Below are 18,326 nucleotides of genomic sequence, written 5' to 3'. Positions count from 1 at the left end.
ATCCAAGGGATACAAGTGTGCTGTTTCAAAGGGGTACATGCACCCCAATGTTTAAAACAGCACTATTGACAATATCCAAATTATGCAAAGAGCCCAAATGTCCATTGACTGATGAAGGGATAAGGAAGATGTGGGGTATATATATGGGAGTATATATACACATACATGGAGTATTACTCGGCAATCAAAAAGGATGAAATCTTGCTACTTGCAACAACGTGGATGAAACTAGAGAGTATTATGCTAAGCGAAATTAGTCAAAGAAAGACAAATATCATATGACTTAACCCATATGTGGTATCTAAGCTAAAAAACAGATGAACATAAGGAAGGGAAGTAAAAATAATATAAAAACAGGGAGGGGGACAAAACATAAGAGACTTTCAAAAATTTTTAAATGTTTTTATTTATTTTTGAGAGAAAGCAAAACACAGTGCAAGCATGGAAGGGACAGAGAGAGAGGGAGACACAGAATCCAAACAGGCTCCAGGCTCTGGGCTGTCAGCGCAGAGCCCAACATGGGGCTCAAACTCACAAACCGTGAGATCATGACCTGAGCCAAAATCAGACGCTTAACCGATTGAGTCACCCAGGGGTCCCAAACATAAGCGACCCTTAAACATAGAGAACAAACTGAGGATTGCTGGAGGGGTTATGGGTGGGGGGATGGGCTAAATGGGTAAGGGCCATTAAAGAAGACACTTGTTGGGATGAGCACTGGCTGTTATACATAGGGGATCAATCACTGGAATCTACTCCTGAAATCATTATTGTACAATATGCTAACTTGGATGTAAATAAAAAAAAAAAAGAAGAAGAAATGCAGAATGTAGGCCCCGCCTCAGACTTCCTTAATCCGAACCTGAGATTTAACATTCCCCAAATATGTATGCACGCCAAAGTTTGAAAAAGACTAAGATTTCTAGAGGAAGAAGACTTGAAAGGAGTGATATGTATGCGGAAACAGGTAAGGAGAAGCTTCAGGTGATCCCACAAGGGAAGAGGGGTAAATGGGGAGAAGGAGGCCTGAGGGTTTCTCTTGCAGCACCCTGGACTGAATGCGCGAAGGAGCCGGTTGGATGGCTCTGGCTGGGAGCCCTGAACGTAGGGTACAGTTGGGCCGGGGGTCTTCACATAAAGGTTGCTGCCGCTATCAGTCACCAACAGCTCCATTTCCCCACTCTCCCTCCTGAGCCCGTTTCCCATTTCAAGACTTCTCCAGACTTTTAGTCTCAATGAACTGGTCAGTCGGACCTCGCTAGCTCTAGCTCGGTTTGATTCGGCCAGGTTCGGTAGCTAAGGCCCACAACTTCCAGGTTGCGAGGGGGGCAGGGGCGGGGAGGGAAGCGGGGGCGGGACTGATGTCACGTCCAAAAGGCGGGCTAATCAGACCTCTCCCTCCTCCGGATTGGCTGCCAGGAGTTTGATTAGATTCGCAGCCTCGCGGGCTCCAGCATTAGCTGTTATTGTCCCCAGATGCCCCTGGCCCTCGGCCACCCTCTTCGCCTGGAGCAAGACTCCTAACACAGTACTGAGGAAGCACTTAGCTTCGGAAGGAGCGGTGATTCGAATGGTCCGGCCATTGGCATCAGGCGAGGCGTTTCGGCGGCGCAGGTACTTTTTGACTCGATCGGGTGTCCGTAGTTGGGGCGGCTACCCGAACCGCAGGGATTTGTGGAATTTATAGTTCTGCATTAGTTCTGGATTAGTTCTGGGTGGGCCGGAGGCTCCAGTCCGACAGGGATTTTTGGCGGAAAAAAAAAAAAAAGGATTTTGAAGACTGCGGGCCTGGGTCCCAGAAGGACGGGGGAGGATTTAAAGAGCGTCTAAATAAGAATCCTGCCATTAGCATTATTTTAGTTTTCTTTTCAGGTGCTGACCTGAAACTGATCCATCCCTTTCTGACCAAAACTGTTCGCCCACGGTGGAAGGGACCAGGCAGCCAAATGGAGATGCCACCAGTCAATCCAGTAGAAGAGAAGGACACCTCTCAACCGCAACAACAATGGGAAGAGAACCCCCAGGAGAACCTTGATTCAACTGTCCAGATCAGGCAGCAGCCCCCAGACCCTCCTGAAATCCTTGAGCTGAGAGTGAGCCCAAATCAAGTCAGCCAAATTCTAGAGAATTCTCAAGGAACTGAAAAACTGGCTGCTGGACTTCAAGGAGACTCTGCTAATTCTCATGGAACAACCAGAGAGATGCCAGAGCCCCTTCAAGCTTCTGATCTCTGGTACTGTCCCGATGGGAGCTTTGTTAAGAAGATCATAATCCGTGGCCATGGCTTGGACAAACCCAAGCTGGGCTCCTGCTGCCGGGTACTGGCGTTTGGGTTTCCTTTTGGGTCAGGCCTGCCAGAGGGCTGGACAGAACTAACTATGGGGTTAGGCCCATGGAGGGAGGGGACTTGGGGAGAACTCATAGAGAAATGCTTGGAGTCCATGTGTCAAGGTGAGGAGGCAGAGCTTCAGCTCTCTGAACACTCTGGACCTCCTTTCAGGCTCACACTGGCTTCCTTCACTCAGGGCAGGGACTCCTGGGAGCTAGAGGCCAGTGAGAAGGAGGCCCTGGCCAGGGAAGAACGTGCAAGGGGCACAGAATTATTTAGAGCTGGGAACCCTGAAGGGGCTGCCAGATGCTACGGACGGGCTCTTCGGCTGCTGATGACTTTACCCCCACCTGGCCCTCCAGAACGAACTGTTCTTCATGCCAACCTGGCAGCCTGTCAGCTGCTGCTAGGGCAGCCTCAGTTGGCAGCCCAGAGCTGTGACCGAGTGCTGGAGCGGGAACCTGGCCATTTAAAGGCCTTGTACCGAAGGGGGGTTGCCCAGGCTGCCCTTGGGAACCTTGAAAAAGCAACTGCTGACCTCAGGAAGGTGCTGGCGGTAGACCCCAAAAACCGGGCAGCCCAGGAAGAGCTGGGAAAGGTGATCATTCAGGGGAAGAAACAAGATGCAGGGCTGGCTCAGGGTCTGCGCAAGATGTTTGGCTGATTAAAAGTTAAATCTTAAAAGAGACAGGAACCTGTGAATTGTGGTTTATGCTGTGAGATTTTGATGGGACCAAGAGGGAGGGTTTCAGCCATGTCCCATTCATTCCCAGCTTTTGCTTTCCTAGAGGAGGTAGCAGTGGTCTCGGTGCGCCTCTTTCCCTCTTTTACCATTAAAAGCCATACGATCACGTGTGCTACATTTTGGGAGGCTTATTCATATACGTGGATAAATGAAAGATAACTAAACTTAAGAATTTAGGACTGGGGGAGATGGCGGGTCTTTAAATCCTGGAAACTACAACTCCCAGGCTCTTTATCACTGGCTCCTGCTCGGCGCATGCGCAAACTATGCAGTCCGGTTCAGCGGGCGTGCTGTCCTCCTGCCGTGCTCCCATTGGCCCGCCCTATTCAGCCAACTCAAGTACTCAGCACCCAGGTCTCTTACTGGTCGGTAGAACTTCCGGGACGTCCTCCCCACCCCTTTTTTTTTTTTTTTAAAGAATCAACTGATTGGTTGGTGATGGGGAGAGGCGGGTCTTGGGAACCGTCTCATGGTTGGGGGGCGGGAGGGAAGATGGCGGAACTGATGCTGCTCAGCGAGATTGCGGACCCAACACGTTTTTTCACCGATAACTTGCTGAGCCCGGAGGACTGGGGTCTGCGGAGTGAGGCCTCGGGGAGGGAGGAGGGCTGTGGCATACTATGCTTCTGAGGCACGCAGGGAGGAAGCGGAGGTCCATAGAAGAAGGCTGGGCAAATACGGAATCCATCACTCGAAAAGAGGGCGGAGCAGGGGGGCTCGTTGTGCATTCGTGGGGATGCGGGAGTTGGGAAAGATCTCTGCTCCCTGCAGAAACGTCGAGTTGTTCTGGGGTGGGGGGGAAGGAGGAGCTGAAGTTCTTTGGGTGTATCACGTTTCAAGGGGGCGGGCTGTAGGTCTGGCCTAGCGGAGCCAATGAGGGATGGGCCCAGGGCTGTGTGTAGATCTGTAGGCTGGGCCACCGGGCGACCCCCTGACACTGCATCTCTTGCAGACAGTACCTTGTATACTGGCCTGGATGATGTGGCAGAGGAGCAGACGCACCTCTTCCGTTGCCCAGAGCAGGATGTCCCGGTATTGCCCCCTCAGCCTTGTCTTTAACCTTTGGCGGGTGGGAGTTGCCCCAGAACAAGGACTCAGCCCCAGGCCAGAGCTCATGAAGCCATTGCCTTCACATTCTTGCCATCTAATGTCCTTCTTTATTCAGTTTGGCAGCAGTTCCCTGGACGTGGGGATGGATGTTAGCCCTCCTGAGCCCCCCTGGGATCCCCTGCCTATCTTCCCAGGTAAGATATCCCTTGTGATTCCCACATCCTTACAAAACCATTTCTTTCCACTGTTTACCAGGAACTACAGAATCCCCTGTATCCTCACATCTCCTCTCATAAGTGTCTGTGCACTCTTCTTTCCTTCAGTCCCGTATGTGTTCCTTCCCTTTTGCCCCCGGTGAGGGGATCCTCACCTCCAAGCCTTTGGACACGTTTTGGACTCCTCAGGCTCTGCTTCCCCAACCCCTTTCTTCCAGATCTTCAGGTGAAGTCTGAGCCGTCCTCTCCCTGCTCCTCTTCCTCCCTCAGCTCTGAGTCATCTCGTCTTTCCACAGAGCCCTCTAGCCAGGTGAGAGAACCGTCTCTCTCCTTCTACTGTTTGTTCCATTCCCTTCACCCATAGGTGCAGAAAATGTTTTGTGTGCTATGGGTCATGGAGTAGTAGTGGTGGTGCCTTTGGATTTCTTTAATATCCTCGTTTTCCAGGTCTCTGCCATGGTTGTCTGTAAGAGAAGATGGAGTCATTTTAATATAGAGAGATATGTGGCAACTATGGTGGGGCCAGGAAGAAGAGAGTTGTTAACTGCCAAGAATTCTGGAATTGCTCATGCCCAAGCTGTCCATTCTAAGGCAATATTTGAAATAATGAGACTTCATCAACCCTCCCAGGAATAAAATAGAGAAAACAAGGGGCCGAAGACACTCAGTACCATTCAAACCAGAATGTCATTTAGTAAGCTCTAAAACTTTTGTTCTTACTCTTGCTCTCAACACCTTCCTTGTTTTCTTTTCTTTTTTCTGCCCCTCTACTTCACCCCACTCTCCCAGGCCCCTGCTGTAGGGGAGGTGCTGGTTGTGAAGACAGAATCCTTGGCACCCCCATTCTGCCTCCTAGGAGATGATCCAACATCCCCATTTGAAACGGTCCAGATCAATGTGGGTCCCACCTCTGACGACCTCTCAGGTAATAACAGCCTGCCACCCACCCCCGCCCCCAGGTTTTTCCAAAGCAAGGTAAATGGGAGAGGGGATGCAGGCAGCAGGAGAGAGAGGAAGAGAGAGCAAACAGGGGAGAGGCAGAGAGAGTGAGTGGGGACAGAGGATCTGAATCAGGCTCTGTGCTGACCCCGGATTGCTGGGAGAGCCTGATGCCATGTGGGGCTCAAACTCAGGGACCCTGAAATCATGACCTGGCTGATGTCAGACATTTTCAATGACTAAGCCCCCCAGGAACCCCTCCTCCCCCATTGCTTTGCATTTTTAAAAGACTTATGGACAGTTTAGGGCATATTTATTTGTTATCCCCCACCCCCGAAGTTTTATTATAAAAAAATTTTTCAAACATACAGAAAAGTTGGAATTCCATATACCCAACTCTTAGATTCTGCAGTTAACATTATTTGCACTATTTTACTAAGTGTTAACTAAGTTTATTTATTCTTAGATGTTTACACAGTAAATATTTATTGAGCTCCTGCTCCATGCCACATACTGGACAGGGTGCTGGGAATGCAAGATGAAGAAGATGTGAGCACCACGCTGACCCAAGAATCCTGTAGTGTGGAGGGAGGGGAAAGACAAATACCAATTGCCATAGGTGTGGGAATTCCATGATAGACGTCACAGGGTGCCAGGAAAATTCATAAGAGGGGCAGCTCACCTGATTGGGGCTGGATCAGTGATGTGCACCTGGAGGAAGGGTTTCTTGAGCTGAGTTTTGACACATAGAGGGGCACCTGGGTGGCTCAGTCAGTTGAGCATCCAACTTCGGCTCAGGTCATGATCTCATGGCTTGTGAGTTTGAGCCCCATGTCAGGCTCTGTGCTGACAGCTCAGAGCCTGCAGCCTGCTTCAGATTCTGTGTCTCCCTCTCTCTCTGCCCCTTCCCCAGCTCACACTCTGTCTCTCTCTGTCTCTGTCTCTCTCAAAAATAAACATTAAAAAAATTTTTTTTTTTAAGAAATGAGGCGCAAGATGAATGTGGGGATTTGGATGTGAGAAGGGATGGTTGTGAGAAGGGAGTGGGAAGTGGCAAGAAAGTTGCAGAGGCTGGGGCGCCTGGGTGGCTTAGTCGGTTAAGCGTCCGACTTTCGCTTAGGTCATGATCTCGCGGATCGTGGGTTTGAGCCCCGCATCGGGCTCTGTGCTGACTGCCAGCTCAGAGCCTGGAGTCTGTTTCAGAGTCTGTGTCTCCCTCTCTCTCTCCTAGAAATAAATAAAAATTTAAAAAAAAAAAAAAAAAAAAGAAAGTTGCAGAGGCTGTAGACCAAGTGGGAACCCTGATAAGGGACTCTTAGCTTTTTTCCTGTGGGCAGTTGGGAGCCTCTGAAGAATCAAGCAGGATGGAAACCAACTTGACAATAAACTATTTAAAAAAAAAAGAAGAAGAAGAAGAAGCAGGAGAACAGTGTGATTAGGAAGCTGACTGTGGTGGCAGAGTAGAGAGAATGGATGGTGGAGAGGCAGGACTGGATACAGTTAATCAAGAAAGATATTTGGATGCTAAAAAGAGGCAGAAAGAATGAAATAGAATGGATGAATTGCAGTGACTTCCTGCCAAGGATCTGATGCCAGAATTTCTCCTAGGGCAGATAGGTACTACGGAGCCCCCTGGTCAGGGAGTGTGATGAATTTCAGCGTTGGGTGTGGATTGCAAAGTGCCTTCAGGGTTTCCTGGCACTGCCCATCTTTGGTTGAACTCCAACAAGAAGCTGGAGGGCAAGGGAGCCCAGTGGGGCAGCCCTTTCGTGTTTTCCTCCCTGGCCTCAGGACGGGACAGGTTAGGATGGAAAAGAGAAACTGATCACACCTGCAAACAAGATAAGGCTATGAACCTTGATTGTTGAGGACTTTTGAGGGCCTGTGCTTTACCAATCAGTTTAATAGACAGGAAGCATAAAACATAATCCTTGCTTTTGGAGAGTCTCATGAGTGTCATAACACGTGGTTAATAATCAAATAGTGGTCATTTCTGAGGAGGGATCCAGGTGGCTGGTAGACAAGAAAGGAAAGGAGATCCACTTCACTGAATTACCCTTTGCTACTTTGGAGTTTTGTGTCATGTGAGTGTATTACCTACTTACCAATATAAGTTGAAATTTTAAAATAGCAAAATTAGCAATTATATAATTAAGTGCCCAAATGAGTGGTATGGACCAAAGGTAGTGGCAGACTGTTGACCTGGGAGTTGAATTTGGCCGTCAGATGAGTTTTATTTCACCCATATGGGTGATCAGCAAGTCTCACAGTTGGATTTATCAGAGGCCAGGAAAGCTCAGAGGCGACTGAGGCTTTGTGATTTGATGCCTGGGAGGCTGACAGAGTAGAAAGGGAATTTGTGTGAAGGGACAAGCAGTGAGCCCCATTTAAGGCCAGCTTGAATATGGATGGATGGTGGGTCATGAGAAAGAAAGTGACCAGCAGGCACCTTGGGAGTCGGGATCAGGACACAGGGGAGCCAGTCAAGGGTAAAAATGCAGACTTGGCTGCTGTCAGCATAGAGACAGCTTCAGGAGCCAGTGAAGGAGAAAGGAAAGTCCTGGGCAAAGAGGTAGGAAGAGAGCCAGCAAATCAGCAGCCCTGTAGTTCCTCTTCCTTCTGGATTGTGTGCCTAGGGCCAGAATAGTCTGTTTCTGGTGCAAGGAGGAAGGACTGTGTCTTCCATCCCCTATCTTAATCCTCTTCTCCAGTGTTTATCTGATATCCAGCATTTTATATTATCCTGACACCCCACAGATGTCCAGACCAAGCTAGAGCCTGTCTCCCCATCTTCCTCCATCAACTCCGAGGCTTCCCTGCTCTCAGCAGAGTCCCCCAACCAGGTGAGCATAAACCTCTCTTACTCTCTCCAGACATTCCAGTGAGCTCCTTCTGGCCCTCAGAGGTATGAAAGCATTCTCTTCTTCAGCTCCTTCTGCTTGATACTCCTCCTGACTCACATATCTTCTGGAATGCCCAACATAGGCTTTTATAGGAGAGGAGGTACTGGAAGTGAAGACAGAGTCACCATCCCCTCAAGCGTGTCTCCTGCGGGACGTCCTAGGCCCCCCACTTGGAGGTGTCCAGATCAGCATGGCCCCATCCTCTGATGGCTCCTTAGGTAATGGGGCCTTCTGATACCTTGGGATCCCTGGCAGGAGGCCTCTAGTCCTGACATTCCTTCCTTCCTTCCTTCCTTCCTTCCTTCCTTCCTTCCTTCCTTCCTTCCTTCCCCCTTCCTTCAGGCAAAGCCCTGCCCACCCGGAAGCCACCGCTGCAGCCCAAACCTGTGATGATAACCACTGTCCCAATGCCACCCAGACCTGTGCCTCCTAGTACCACCATCCTTTTGCAGCCTCTTGTCCAGCCACCCCCAGGTACTAAACAGGGAGAGAGGGAGCCAGGCGGGATTAACTTTCTCTGGGAGCTCACAGCCATTGAGGCTCCCAGCCCTTGGGTGCTCAGATATGGGTGTGGACATAAGAACAGATCTCACCTCCTTCTCCTGCTCACTTGCCCCAGTGTCACCAGTTGTCCTCATCCAAGGTGCTATTCGGGTCCACCCTGAGGGGCCGGCCCCCCCTGCTCCAAGGCCTGAGAGGAAGAGCATTGTTCCAGCTCCTATGCCTGGGAACTCCTGCCCACCTGAAGTGGATGTAAGTATTGGGGAGGAGAGGAGTAGGACTTAGTAAGGGGGAGGAAGTCTGCCATGGGAGAGAGAATTATGGAATGAGGAGGGAGCGAAAAGTGAGCAAGCAAAGCCATAGATGATCCTGAAGGTCAGAGTGGATCCCTGTTTATATATGAGTATCAACTCTAGTTTTCGGGTCCTTAGTTTTGCTATCACTGCAGATGAAGAAATGGGAATGCTGTCAGTAAATCTAAGGGAGGAGAGTCATACTGTGTCACGGTTGTGGTAGTAGTTGGAAGAGGGAGGCTGTTTCCTAGGGGGAAACCAGGTAAAGTGTTCTTTAATTATAGCAAGGTTAAAGTGTGGGCCCTAAAGAGAATTGAGAGGAAGGAAGACCCCACCCCACCAAGGAAAGCAACTGAGTTTCCACCAGGAACCAGGATGGAGGATGTCCTTCCTACAGTCTGATTTCTCTTAGCTCTGAGGAACAGGAGCAGGGAGTGGTTGAGAGAAGGGCTCCTTCTTTGAAACGTTTTAACAGAGAGGAATAATCGGTCTCTGGCTGCGTCAGGTAGAGGTCAGGAAGGCAGTAGAGTGGCCAGTGTGAGCGTTGGGTAATCAGTCCCTGAAGTTAGGGAGGCATAGTTCTCCTCTCCCATCCATCTATCATTCCTTTTCTGGTCCTCTGGGTACCCTAGGCAAAGCTGCTGAAGAGGCAGCAGCGAATGATCAAGAACCGGGAGTCGGCCTGCCAGTCTAGGAGGAAGAAGAAGGAGTATCTGCAGGGGCTGGAGGCTCGGCTGCAGGCCGTGCTGGCCGACAACCAGCAGCTCCGCAGGGAGAATGCTGCCCTCCGGCGGCGGCTGGAGGCCCTGCTGGCCGAAGTGAGACTGGTCCGTCCCAGGGAGGCCCCTGGGAGTACAGGCTCCTTTGGGATGACTCACCACCTCTCATCTCTTTCTCTGCACCTTAGAACAGCGAGCTCAAGTTAGGGTCTGGAAACAGGAAGGTGGTCTGCATCATGGTGTTCCTTCTCTTCATTGCCTTCAACTTTGGACCTGTCAGGTGAGACCTTCCCTGCCGTCCCCAAACCTTCGGGTGGAGCCCAGCCTCACAGCTGCCTGACTGCCTGCCTTGGCACAGCCCTTTCATTCCACTCACACACAGACAGCACAGGTGTCCTCAGCACTGACGGTGCATCCAGCCAGTCCCTTCTCCTTCCGTTGTTTCTCTCAGAATGGTGTGTCCTGCAGCAGATGGTGGTAATAATAATAACACTGGTGAAAACAGTGATGTTTAAGTGCTTACTGAGTTCCTCATGCTTCCTGGCTTTATTAGCTAGGGATGATTCTCATTCTGGTCATACGCATGAAGAGATTCACTCTGCAGGATAGATTGGAAGCCAGGCAGGCTTTCTGCAGAGCCCACGATCTTAACCAGCCCCTGGGCCAAGCTGGAATTCCTCATACTCTATCCTTCCTTATCCTCAGCATCAGTGACCCTCCTCCGGCTCCCATCTCCCCTCGGATGAGTGGAGAGGAGCCTCGACCCCGGAGACACTTGCTGGAATTCTCAGCGCAAGAGCCGGTTCATGGAGTTGAACCCCTCCAGGCTTCCTCCCTGGGCCCTGAGGAGCCTCAGCCCAGCCCTCCAGGCCGGCCAAGTTTCAGGTGAAGAGAGGGCCGTCTCTCTTTTGGGGGTGCTCTCCAAAACGTTTTTCTTCTGAGGGGAGCCAGAGTTCTCCTGCCATCATTGCCTGTTCTGTTGGGGGAGGGGTGCAGGACAGCCTCTCATCATCGCCTCCTCCCTGCCTCACTCCAGGAACCTGACAGCCTTCCCAGGGGGCGCCAAGGAGTTGCTTCTGAGAGACCTGGACCAGCTCTTCCTTTCCTCTGATTGCCGGCACTTCAACAGGACCGAGTCCCTGAGGTTTGGGGGATCCCCAGCTGGGACATCCTCCCTGCCTTCTGAGGCCCCTCCACAGGTGGCCCGGCTGCCCCCGTGTGCTGAAGCACCAGCTCTCCCTGCCCTCCCTTTTCCCTCCAGTGTGTGGGCGAGGAAAATGGGAGCTCTGGCTCCATACAGACGTGTTGCCCCTCTATTTCCCTAGGCTTGCGGATGAGCTGAGCGGCTGGGTCCAGCGCCACCAGAGAGGCCGGCGGAAGATCCCCCAGAGGGCCCAGGAGAGACAGGTAGGAGGGGCTAGGGCTGGTTCAAGGAAGGCCACTGGAAGACTAAATGTCCTGGGGATTTTGAGGGAGCATCTCATTGTGGAGGTTTGAGGGATCATTTGGGGTGGGTGGAGGGGTGGGTGTGAGGTGACATCAGCTTCCAGGGGCCGTCTGTCTCTTTCCCTTTTCCCTTCACCCTCTTCAAATCCTTAGATACTTCTCCTTCCAGAAGTCTCAGCTATGGAAGAAATCGCCTCCAGTTAAGACAGTCCCAACCCAGCCCCCGGGGCCCCCAGAAAGGTGAGACTATGAGGGTGCTTGTTTGTTACTAAGGGGGGCTTCACTCTAAATAGCTGTACCCCAGGAGCTGTCCTGTGCCTGGCACCATTGCCACCAATGGCGTTATGCCCCCCTCATCCCCTGGGCTCTCCTGTCTTTTATCTTCTCTCATCCTCCCCAGTAGGAACTGGGAGTGGGGCTTAGTTTCTCCCAAATCCTGTCTCCCCGCCTGGCTAGGGATTCTGTGGGCCAACTGCAGCTGTATCGCCACCCAGACCGTTCACAGCCAGAGTTCCTGGATGCAATTGACCGACGAGAAGACACGTTTTATGTTGTGTCCTTCCGACGGGTGAGTTCCTCCCTGCCCCATCCCCATCACCCTGGGCTCTCCAGCAGCGTGTCTTCAGGCTGAGGCTGTAGAGTAGAGGTGGGGGGAGAGCCTGTCTGCATCTTTTCCTCCAGCCTCCTGGCCTGGCCCCTTTGTTTCCCAGGACCACTTGCTGCTCCCCGCCATCAGCCACAACAAGACCTCTCGGCCCAAGATGTCCCTGGTGATGCCTGCCATGGCTCCCAATGGTAATTCTCTCTTTGCCAGATCTGGGGAGGGGTCCTGAAATCGAGAACTGGGAGATCCAATATGAGATGCTGAGGGGGAAATGGAGAGAAGAGTGGGCCCTTCCAGAGAGAGGCTAGACTCCTGGATGAGAAGATATAGGAAATGGGTGGAGAAAAAACAGAAGGCAGGAGATGTGGGAGGAAGATGAGGGTGCAGGCCATCCCTTGGGGAGGGTGCTCAATAGGTGTGGGCAGAGGGGGTGGGCTGGGAACAGCCCGATTCTCACCTTCTGTTTTCTCTTGATGTCCTCTCCTCTGTGATCTCAATCATATGTGTCCTCTGTGACTCATCAATGATATTTTCTTTTCCTTCCCCTACCACCCCCCCCCCGCCGGCACCAACTCCATCCCTGCCCTCTCATTCAACCCCTGCTGTGGATTGGCCTCCTCACCATTGCCCCTTCCTCCCTGCCCACCTTTACTTTTCCCCTCTCTGTTTGCCCTTCTTTTCTCCCTTAACTCTTTCCTTCTCACAGAGACCCTGTCAGGCCGGGGGCCTCCAGGGGACTATGAGGAGATGATGCAGATCGAGTGTGAGGTCATGGACACTCGGGTGATTCACATCAAGACTTCCACGGTGCCCCCCTCGCTCCGAAAACAGCCATCCTCGACCCCGGGCAATGCCACAGGTGGCCCCTTGCCAGCTTCTGCAGCCGGCCAGGCACGCCAGGCGTCCCACCAGCCCCTCTACCTCAATCACCCCTGACCTGTGCAACTCACACTATCTTAGAGCTGGTGGTGGGGGACGGGAGGTGGGGGTGACCAAGTGAGGCTTTTCTAAGTTCTCTGATCCCTGGGCTTGGGGCAATTGGTAAAGGAAAGACAGGGTGTGGGGTTAAGCACTTATTTGGAGGTGAGGGGGTTTACCTCTCTTCTCACCCCTTTTTGGAATATAGGGCTCCTCTCATTTCTCTAAACCCCTAATTCCTGCTTCTTTCTTTGAGATTAAGTTTTGGGGTGGGTGGACTCCTGCACACTCTTTATTCTTTTGTTTCTCTGTTTAGGGGGGTGGAGGGGGGAATTTAGTCCCCAGGAGGGACAAGGGACATTTTTACATTTTGGAGCTAGTAACTGGGAGTAAAGGAGGGGTGGTGGTGGGAGATCAGGTTTACGTATATGTATATCTTCTTTTTTATTATTAAATAAACAACTTGGAGGGAATTGAAGGAATGGTGGCTGCCTTCCTGACTCAGGACGGGAAATTGGGGGAAAGTGGCTCCTGTATGGCCAGTGTCTTAGAGAACCAAGCACTGAAGACATAGCTGGCTCTGGGGCGGGTTGGGTGTGGGATCCCAGACCTCATGTCATCCCGTTGTCCCCGCCCCTACAACACTGGGGCATGTCTGTGTCTAGTGGTGGGGGTGGGGGGGCTGAGGGTGGGATGTCTCCTGGCATGACAGCCCCGAGGATACAGATCCCTGGAATGTGTCTGAGTAAACAGGAAGGACAGGGGGCCCCACGCCCTTTGGGGTGAACAGCCTCCCTGGGTCCCCTGCATTCTAGCAGGTTCTCCCTCCCTTCCCTTGATTTCCAGGACAAGCAGCTTGAACAAACAGCGGAGCTGGGGCCAGAAGGCTGTGAGCCAGAAAGGAGGGGCCACAGTGGGGAAGGGGGCAGTGTTGGGAGGGAAGGGAAGATGTTCAAGAGCATCTTCTTAGCCCTAAACTGGGGGAGACTGAGACTTGTGCGTCCAGTTGAGAGAAAAGGGTGAGAACAGATCTGGCAGGAAAGGCTATGCCTCTAATTAGGAGGAAGGGGAACAGGACAGGGTGAGGGGCCAAATCTCTTTCAACCTGGGGGGATCCCATCAGGGGCTCCTGTCCAGCAACGCCTCAGGCCTGGCCCTGCAGGAGTGTCCTGGGTCAGCTAGAGGGTGTGGGCTGGGCCTGGGCTCAACGCCCAGATGACTGGACAGGGGCCGCCCGGGCCACAAGCCCAGGCCTGAAGGAGGAGGGGAGAACCTCACGTGTCCAGCCAGGCTCCCCCACTCCCCATTACTGTGTTTGGGGTGAAAACAGACTGGGTTACTATGGCAACCTGGAACTAGGGCTCCCAGGAACTAGGCCTCTCCCCTCTCCGGAGCACAGCCCTGGCTCCTCGGCTTCCCTGTCCCCATATCCCTCGAGGCTTATCCAGGCCCAGGGAGTGCAGGAACAAGGATTCGGGAGACAGATCACCTGAGTTGGATTCCCTGCTTTACCTTTCATTAGTGGATGCCCTTCATATGTAACTTAAACACTTGGGGCCTTAATTTCCTCATCTGTAAAATAGAATACTCCTACCTACTTCTCAGGGTTGGTGTAAGGGTGAAAGAGGTTCACAGTGCCTGGTCCCTGAAAGGTACACCTGTCCCTTGTTCCCTACACCATTCTCTTTCCATTTACATTGTCATTTTCTCCTCTAGTCCACATTTTTTTTTTTTTTTTTTTTTTTCCTGAGAGAGAGAAGCAGCGTGAGCAGGGGAGGGTCAGAGAGAGAGGGAGACACAGAATCGGAAGCAGGCTCCAGGCTCTGAGTTAGCTGTCGGCACAGAACCCGATGCAGGGCTCGAACCCACAAACCGTGAGATCATGACCTGAGCCGTAGTCGGACGTTTAACCTACTGAGCCACCCAGGTGCCCCACCTCTAGTCCACTCTTAATCCCAGCTGGGTTCATCCCTTTTTGATCATCCCATCTCTCTCTGTCCTGACCCCAGCTCAGGAAAGTGCTTGAGTGTTGGCATCTCAGACTGGGGGCCCTGAGGTGGGGCTGTAGCACATCTGGCTGAGTGGCAGGGGACAGCTGGCACTTTGGTGTGAACTGGCAGTTGACTCTCTTGGCCCAGTGAGTGGAGTGGTGGGAAGGATCAGGAGAGGCAAGGGTGTGCGAGGTGGGAGGGTGAAGGCAGGTCAGTCTCTGGCTGCCGCCCTCCAGGTCCATGTGGCTCTGCAGTCACAGCCTCATCCCAGGCCACCTCAGTGTATGGCCACTGTCACTCCTGCACCTCCTGTTGGCCCATCCTGTCCCAGGCCCACTTTGTCTTTCTGTTGAGCTGCTTTCCTTCCTCAGGATCCGGCCTTTTGTTCCTCTTATCATCCCTGACCCATTGCCTTGCCTCTTTGCACTAGATTCTTTTTCTTTCCCCTCTTTCCGCTCTGTCCCACTGGGAGTCCTCACCTTCTCTTTTGGACTTTTCAGTCTTTGTTCATCTTGTTTCTCATTCCTTTTTTGTTTTGCTCTTCCTCCCCACTGTTCCACTCTCTTTTCCCTTTCTTTTTACTTGTTCTTCTCACCTCCTCCTGCTGCTAACCCTGTGCTCAACTCCTCTCTTTTCATGCCACCCCCTCCCGGGTTCCCTTTCCTCTGTCCACATTCCTGGTCCTGTTGGGCGACTTCCTCTCTGCTCCCCCGCTTCAGCCCTCTCCCCCTTCCTCCCCCTTTCCCCACTGCAATCCCCCGTCCTCTTCCCAGCTGTAGGGGCCAGGACTGGAGAGCCTAATGTTTGCCTCATCGTTCTGCTATGGCTTCTGGATACAGCACATCTGGATTCGGGGGCCCAGATGTGTGGTTGCCACAGCGACCTCGGTCCCTCTGGTAAATACAGGCGCCCACCCGCCCCAGAGCAGAGAACAAAACAATTGTGTGACTTTCTTTTGTCACGAGATAGAAATGTCCTCCCCCCTCCTTCCTCCCCACACCCGCGGCTCCAGGCAAAGGAAGTTTTACGGGTCCAAACCTTCCTTCTGTGGCTCTGTGGCCCCCTTTTCAGCCCTAGCTTGTGGTTCTCTCCCATCTCTCATGTCAGGCTGTCTCTTCTCTTTGAGCCCCCCTTCCTCACCATCTCCCAGTCCCACCCCTCAGTAGTGGAATGTTGAGTCCCCTATCTTAAACTTGGTGGTTTCTTACTGAATCTGCATAGTAACTGGATATACAGGAAAAAAGTTTCAGAAATCTAGATCTTCCACCTTTCCTTCTCAAACAAGTTCTTCCAGAAGCCCTTTCATTTGTTTCTGCCCTAAGTCTTCCATCTTTCCAAGGCTATTCCTGGGGAAGGGAAGAGAATACGGGCTTTGGAATCAGAAAACCTGGGTGGAGGCTCACCTTCACCACCACTAACAAAGTCCCTTGGACAAGTCATCTAACGTCTGTGATCCTCTGTTTCTTCAGCCACAAAGTGGGATTGATCAAATGCCTTCACTGTGTTGGAAAGTGTTTTGTCAACGGAAGCCCAGTACAACTGTTTTCTCTCTTCCCCCTCTCTGGGACTGCTCCCTTGGATCGCAGCCCCTGGCCTCTCTTCATTCCTTCTCTTTTCTTTCAGGTCCTTGCCCTTAATTGCCCTCATTCTTTGTCTTCCCTCCCTTCTCATTGTCTTTTCGTTTCATTACTGTCTGTATCTTTTATCCGGAATCCTCCTGAAGCCAGGACAGGAACATGGAGGTTCTTTAAAGAATGGAAACCCAGAGCTGAAGACACCTGAAATAAGGATTCTCACACCATGAGCCAGAGCACATGGACAGTTGTCAGCAACACTGATCTTTCTGCCCATCACCTGAAACACCTCAGTGAAGGCAACTGGCTCTGACCACTAGGCCTCCCTGCCTCCACGCCTGGGACTCCTGCCAGACTCCCTTTCCCCGTCCTTCTCACCCAGTCCCTTCACAACTTGATAGCGACAAGAATTCATTAGGCACCTGCACTATGCACGGTCTGTGCTTTACTGATGAGATGCAAGCATGTAAGACATCTCGTGTCTTTCATGAGCTCCTCCAAGAGCCTGAAATCCAGGGGATGAATCAAATTTTAGACAATGATGATCTCAGAAACTGGAATTATGTCTGTTAAGCCTACAGTGGCTTCTTCAAATGCCTTGTAACCTTGTAAATGTTTGCAATCCCCCTCTCCTCTCTGAGACTGGTATCCCATCTGTCCCTAGCCGTGGACTTAAAAAACACCCCATGGCCATCCTTCGAGCTCTCACATCTCCAGGGGCTTCGGGCCACTCCGTGGGACAAGTATACTTATGGTTGCCATACTTAGTAAATAATAAAGCCAGGAACAAGACATAGGAAAAATAATGGCTATAACCGTGAGACAGAATTACTGAAATCTGGGGATGTGAGAGAAAATTCGTCCTCTGCATAGTCTGCTCTCCCCAAGTAATGCTGTTTCAGCCCCCCCCTCCCCTTTCAAGTGTTTCCCCCCAGCCCTCCCAATCAAAGGGAAGCTATTACCTACCCCAGGCTCTGGGGGCTTTAGGCCAAGGCAGAGGAAGGAAGCTGAGCCCAGTTCCGTCCAAGATGCTGACTTCATCCTCCCCATCAAAGCCAGGAAAAAAACAGCCACACACACACCCAGACACACACGGGGACACCCACGCGAGAGTCCGTGCAAGCCTTTGCCCTCAGTCACAGGGAGCTGACTGGGCATGTGGGAGTCGTGCACCGTGCCAGTGTGCCCTGACCCACGAGCAACACTCTCCTGTAACCAGGGGGATCCGATCTGGGGTGCAGACACCTGTACCCCAACCTAAGGCAGACTGAGGCACATACAGGCTCCTCGGGGTCCCTTCCTCCCATCACCTATGACTAGGCTAAGCTACTCCCTGATGATGAGGTTTGTAGCTGGGTAGCAAGAACTCACTCCCTGTGAAACCTGGTGGGGTTGCCTCACCATGGATACTTACGTGGTGAAAGTCTTTTCAGCCCAGAGTCAGGGCAGGGAGTACAAGGGGATACAATGCCAGAGAAACAGCAGCTGTATGTGGGAGTGTCTGTTGCTCTGTCCTCTGGTATCCGTCTTCCTGTCCCTGCCTGAGGCCAAAGTGCTTTCTTCCCTGAGCCCCCAACTCTCCCTACCTCTGCTCCTGCTCCCCTGAAGCACCCAAACAGCATTAGCTCCTTTCAGCTTTCCACCGACTCTACCCTCCTCGTATCTGCCTCCAGCCTCTAGCTCTGTCTCCATCCCTGAACCTCCCCCCTAAATTTCCAGCTTCTCTTCCCCGTCTCTCCTGAACCCCAACTTCCTTCCCAGGTCATATATCTTGGTGCTCAGCCAAGCCCTTACCCAGCCAAGCACCAAGCCTCATCTGCCATTTCTCTAGAATTTGCTGAGGTGGGCGAATGGAAAGGGGGCAGTGGTCCAAGCTGAGAACAGGAGGTGGACTGACCAGGATGGATGGGAGAGGCAGTGCGAGGGCGGGGCAAGCAGAAAAGGTAGGAGATGAAGAGACACGGTGCAGGCGGGAGCAAAGGGACCAGGCAGGAATAGGTGGGAGGGGAGTTTCCTTCACCCCTGCCCCCGCGCCCCACTACCAGGAGAGAATGGCAGTGGCTGGGGTGGGGCGGGGGGGGGGGGGGGGGGAAAAAAGG

The 18,326-nt window shown here is 52.2% G+C and overlaps 2 protein-coding genes across 6 annotated transcripts; both read left to right on the top strand.

Annotated features, from left to right (window-relative positions):
* The first annotated feature begins 1,422 nt into the window (after positions 1-1,422).
* On the top strand, positions 1,423-3,167 carry FKBPL (FKBP prolyl isomerase like). 2 transcript variants are annotated; one of them, XM_077760864.1, is made up of 2 exons: positions 1,423-1,614; positions 1,873-3,167. In XM_077760864.1, the coding sequence occupies exon 2, from the start codon at positions 1,947-1,949 to the stop codon at positions 2,991-2,993; it is 1,047 nt and encodes a 348-aa protein (XP_077616990.1). In that variant the 5' UTR covers positions 1,423-1,614; positions 1,873-1,946; the 3' UTR covers positions 2,994-3,167. The 2 variants fall into 2 exon arrangements, with proteins under 2 accessions (XP_077616990.1, XP_077616989.1); XM_077760863.1 differs by having other exon boundaries at positions 1,861-3,167.
* Positions 3,168-3,552: 385 nt separating this feature from the next.
* ATF6B (activating transcription factor 6 beta) lies at positions 3,553-13,140 on the top strand. 4 transcript variants are annotated; one of them, XM_077760942.1, is made up of 18 exons: positions 3,553-3,648; positions 4,027-4,106; positions 4,240-4,318; positions 4,558-4,649; positions 5,129-5,264; positions 8,036-8,121; positions 8,264-8,399; positions 8,524-8,655; positions 8,801-8,934; positions 9,608-9,793; positions 9,883-9,974; positions 10,400-10,579; positions 10,731-10,838; positions 11,020-11,101; positions 11,310-11,380; positions 11,597-11,708; positions 11,851-11,935; positions 12,451-13,140. In XM_077760942.1, the coding sequence occupies exons 1-18, from the start codon at positions 3,567-3,569 to the stop codon at positions 12,678-12,680; spliced, it is 2,103 nt and encodes a 700-aa protein (XP_077617068.1). In that variant the 5' UTR covers positions 3,553-3,566; the 3' UTR covers positions 12,681-13,140. The 4 variants fall into 4 exon arrangements, with proteins under 4 accessions (XP_077617068.1, XP_077617069.1, XP_077617067.1 ...); XM_077760943.1 differs by having other exon boundaries at positions 3,553-3,657; positions 8,825-8,934; XM_077760941.1 differs by having other exon boundaries at positions 3,553-3,657.
* The last annotated feature ends 5,186 nt before the right edge of the window (positions 13,141-18,326 follow it).

Source organism: Crocuta crocuta, unplaced genomic scaffold (assembly GCF_008692635.1).
Source record: "Crocuta crocuta isolate KB4526 unplaced genomic scaffold, BGI_CrCroc_1.0 scaffold762, whole genome shotgun sequence".
NCBI lineage: Eukaryota > Metazoa > Chordata > Mammalia > Carnivora > Hyaenidae > Crocuta > Crocuta crocuta.
Note: the sequence above shows the minus strand (reverse complement) of the source record. Positions and strands in the feature narration are given on the sequence as shown.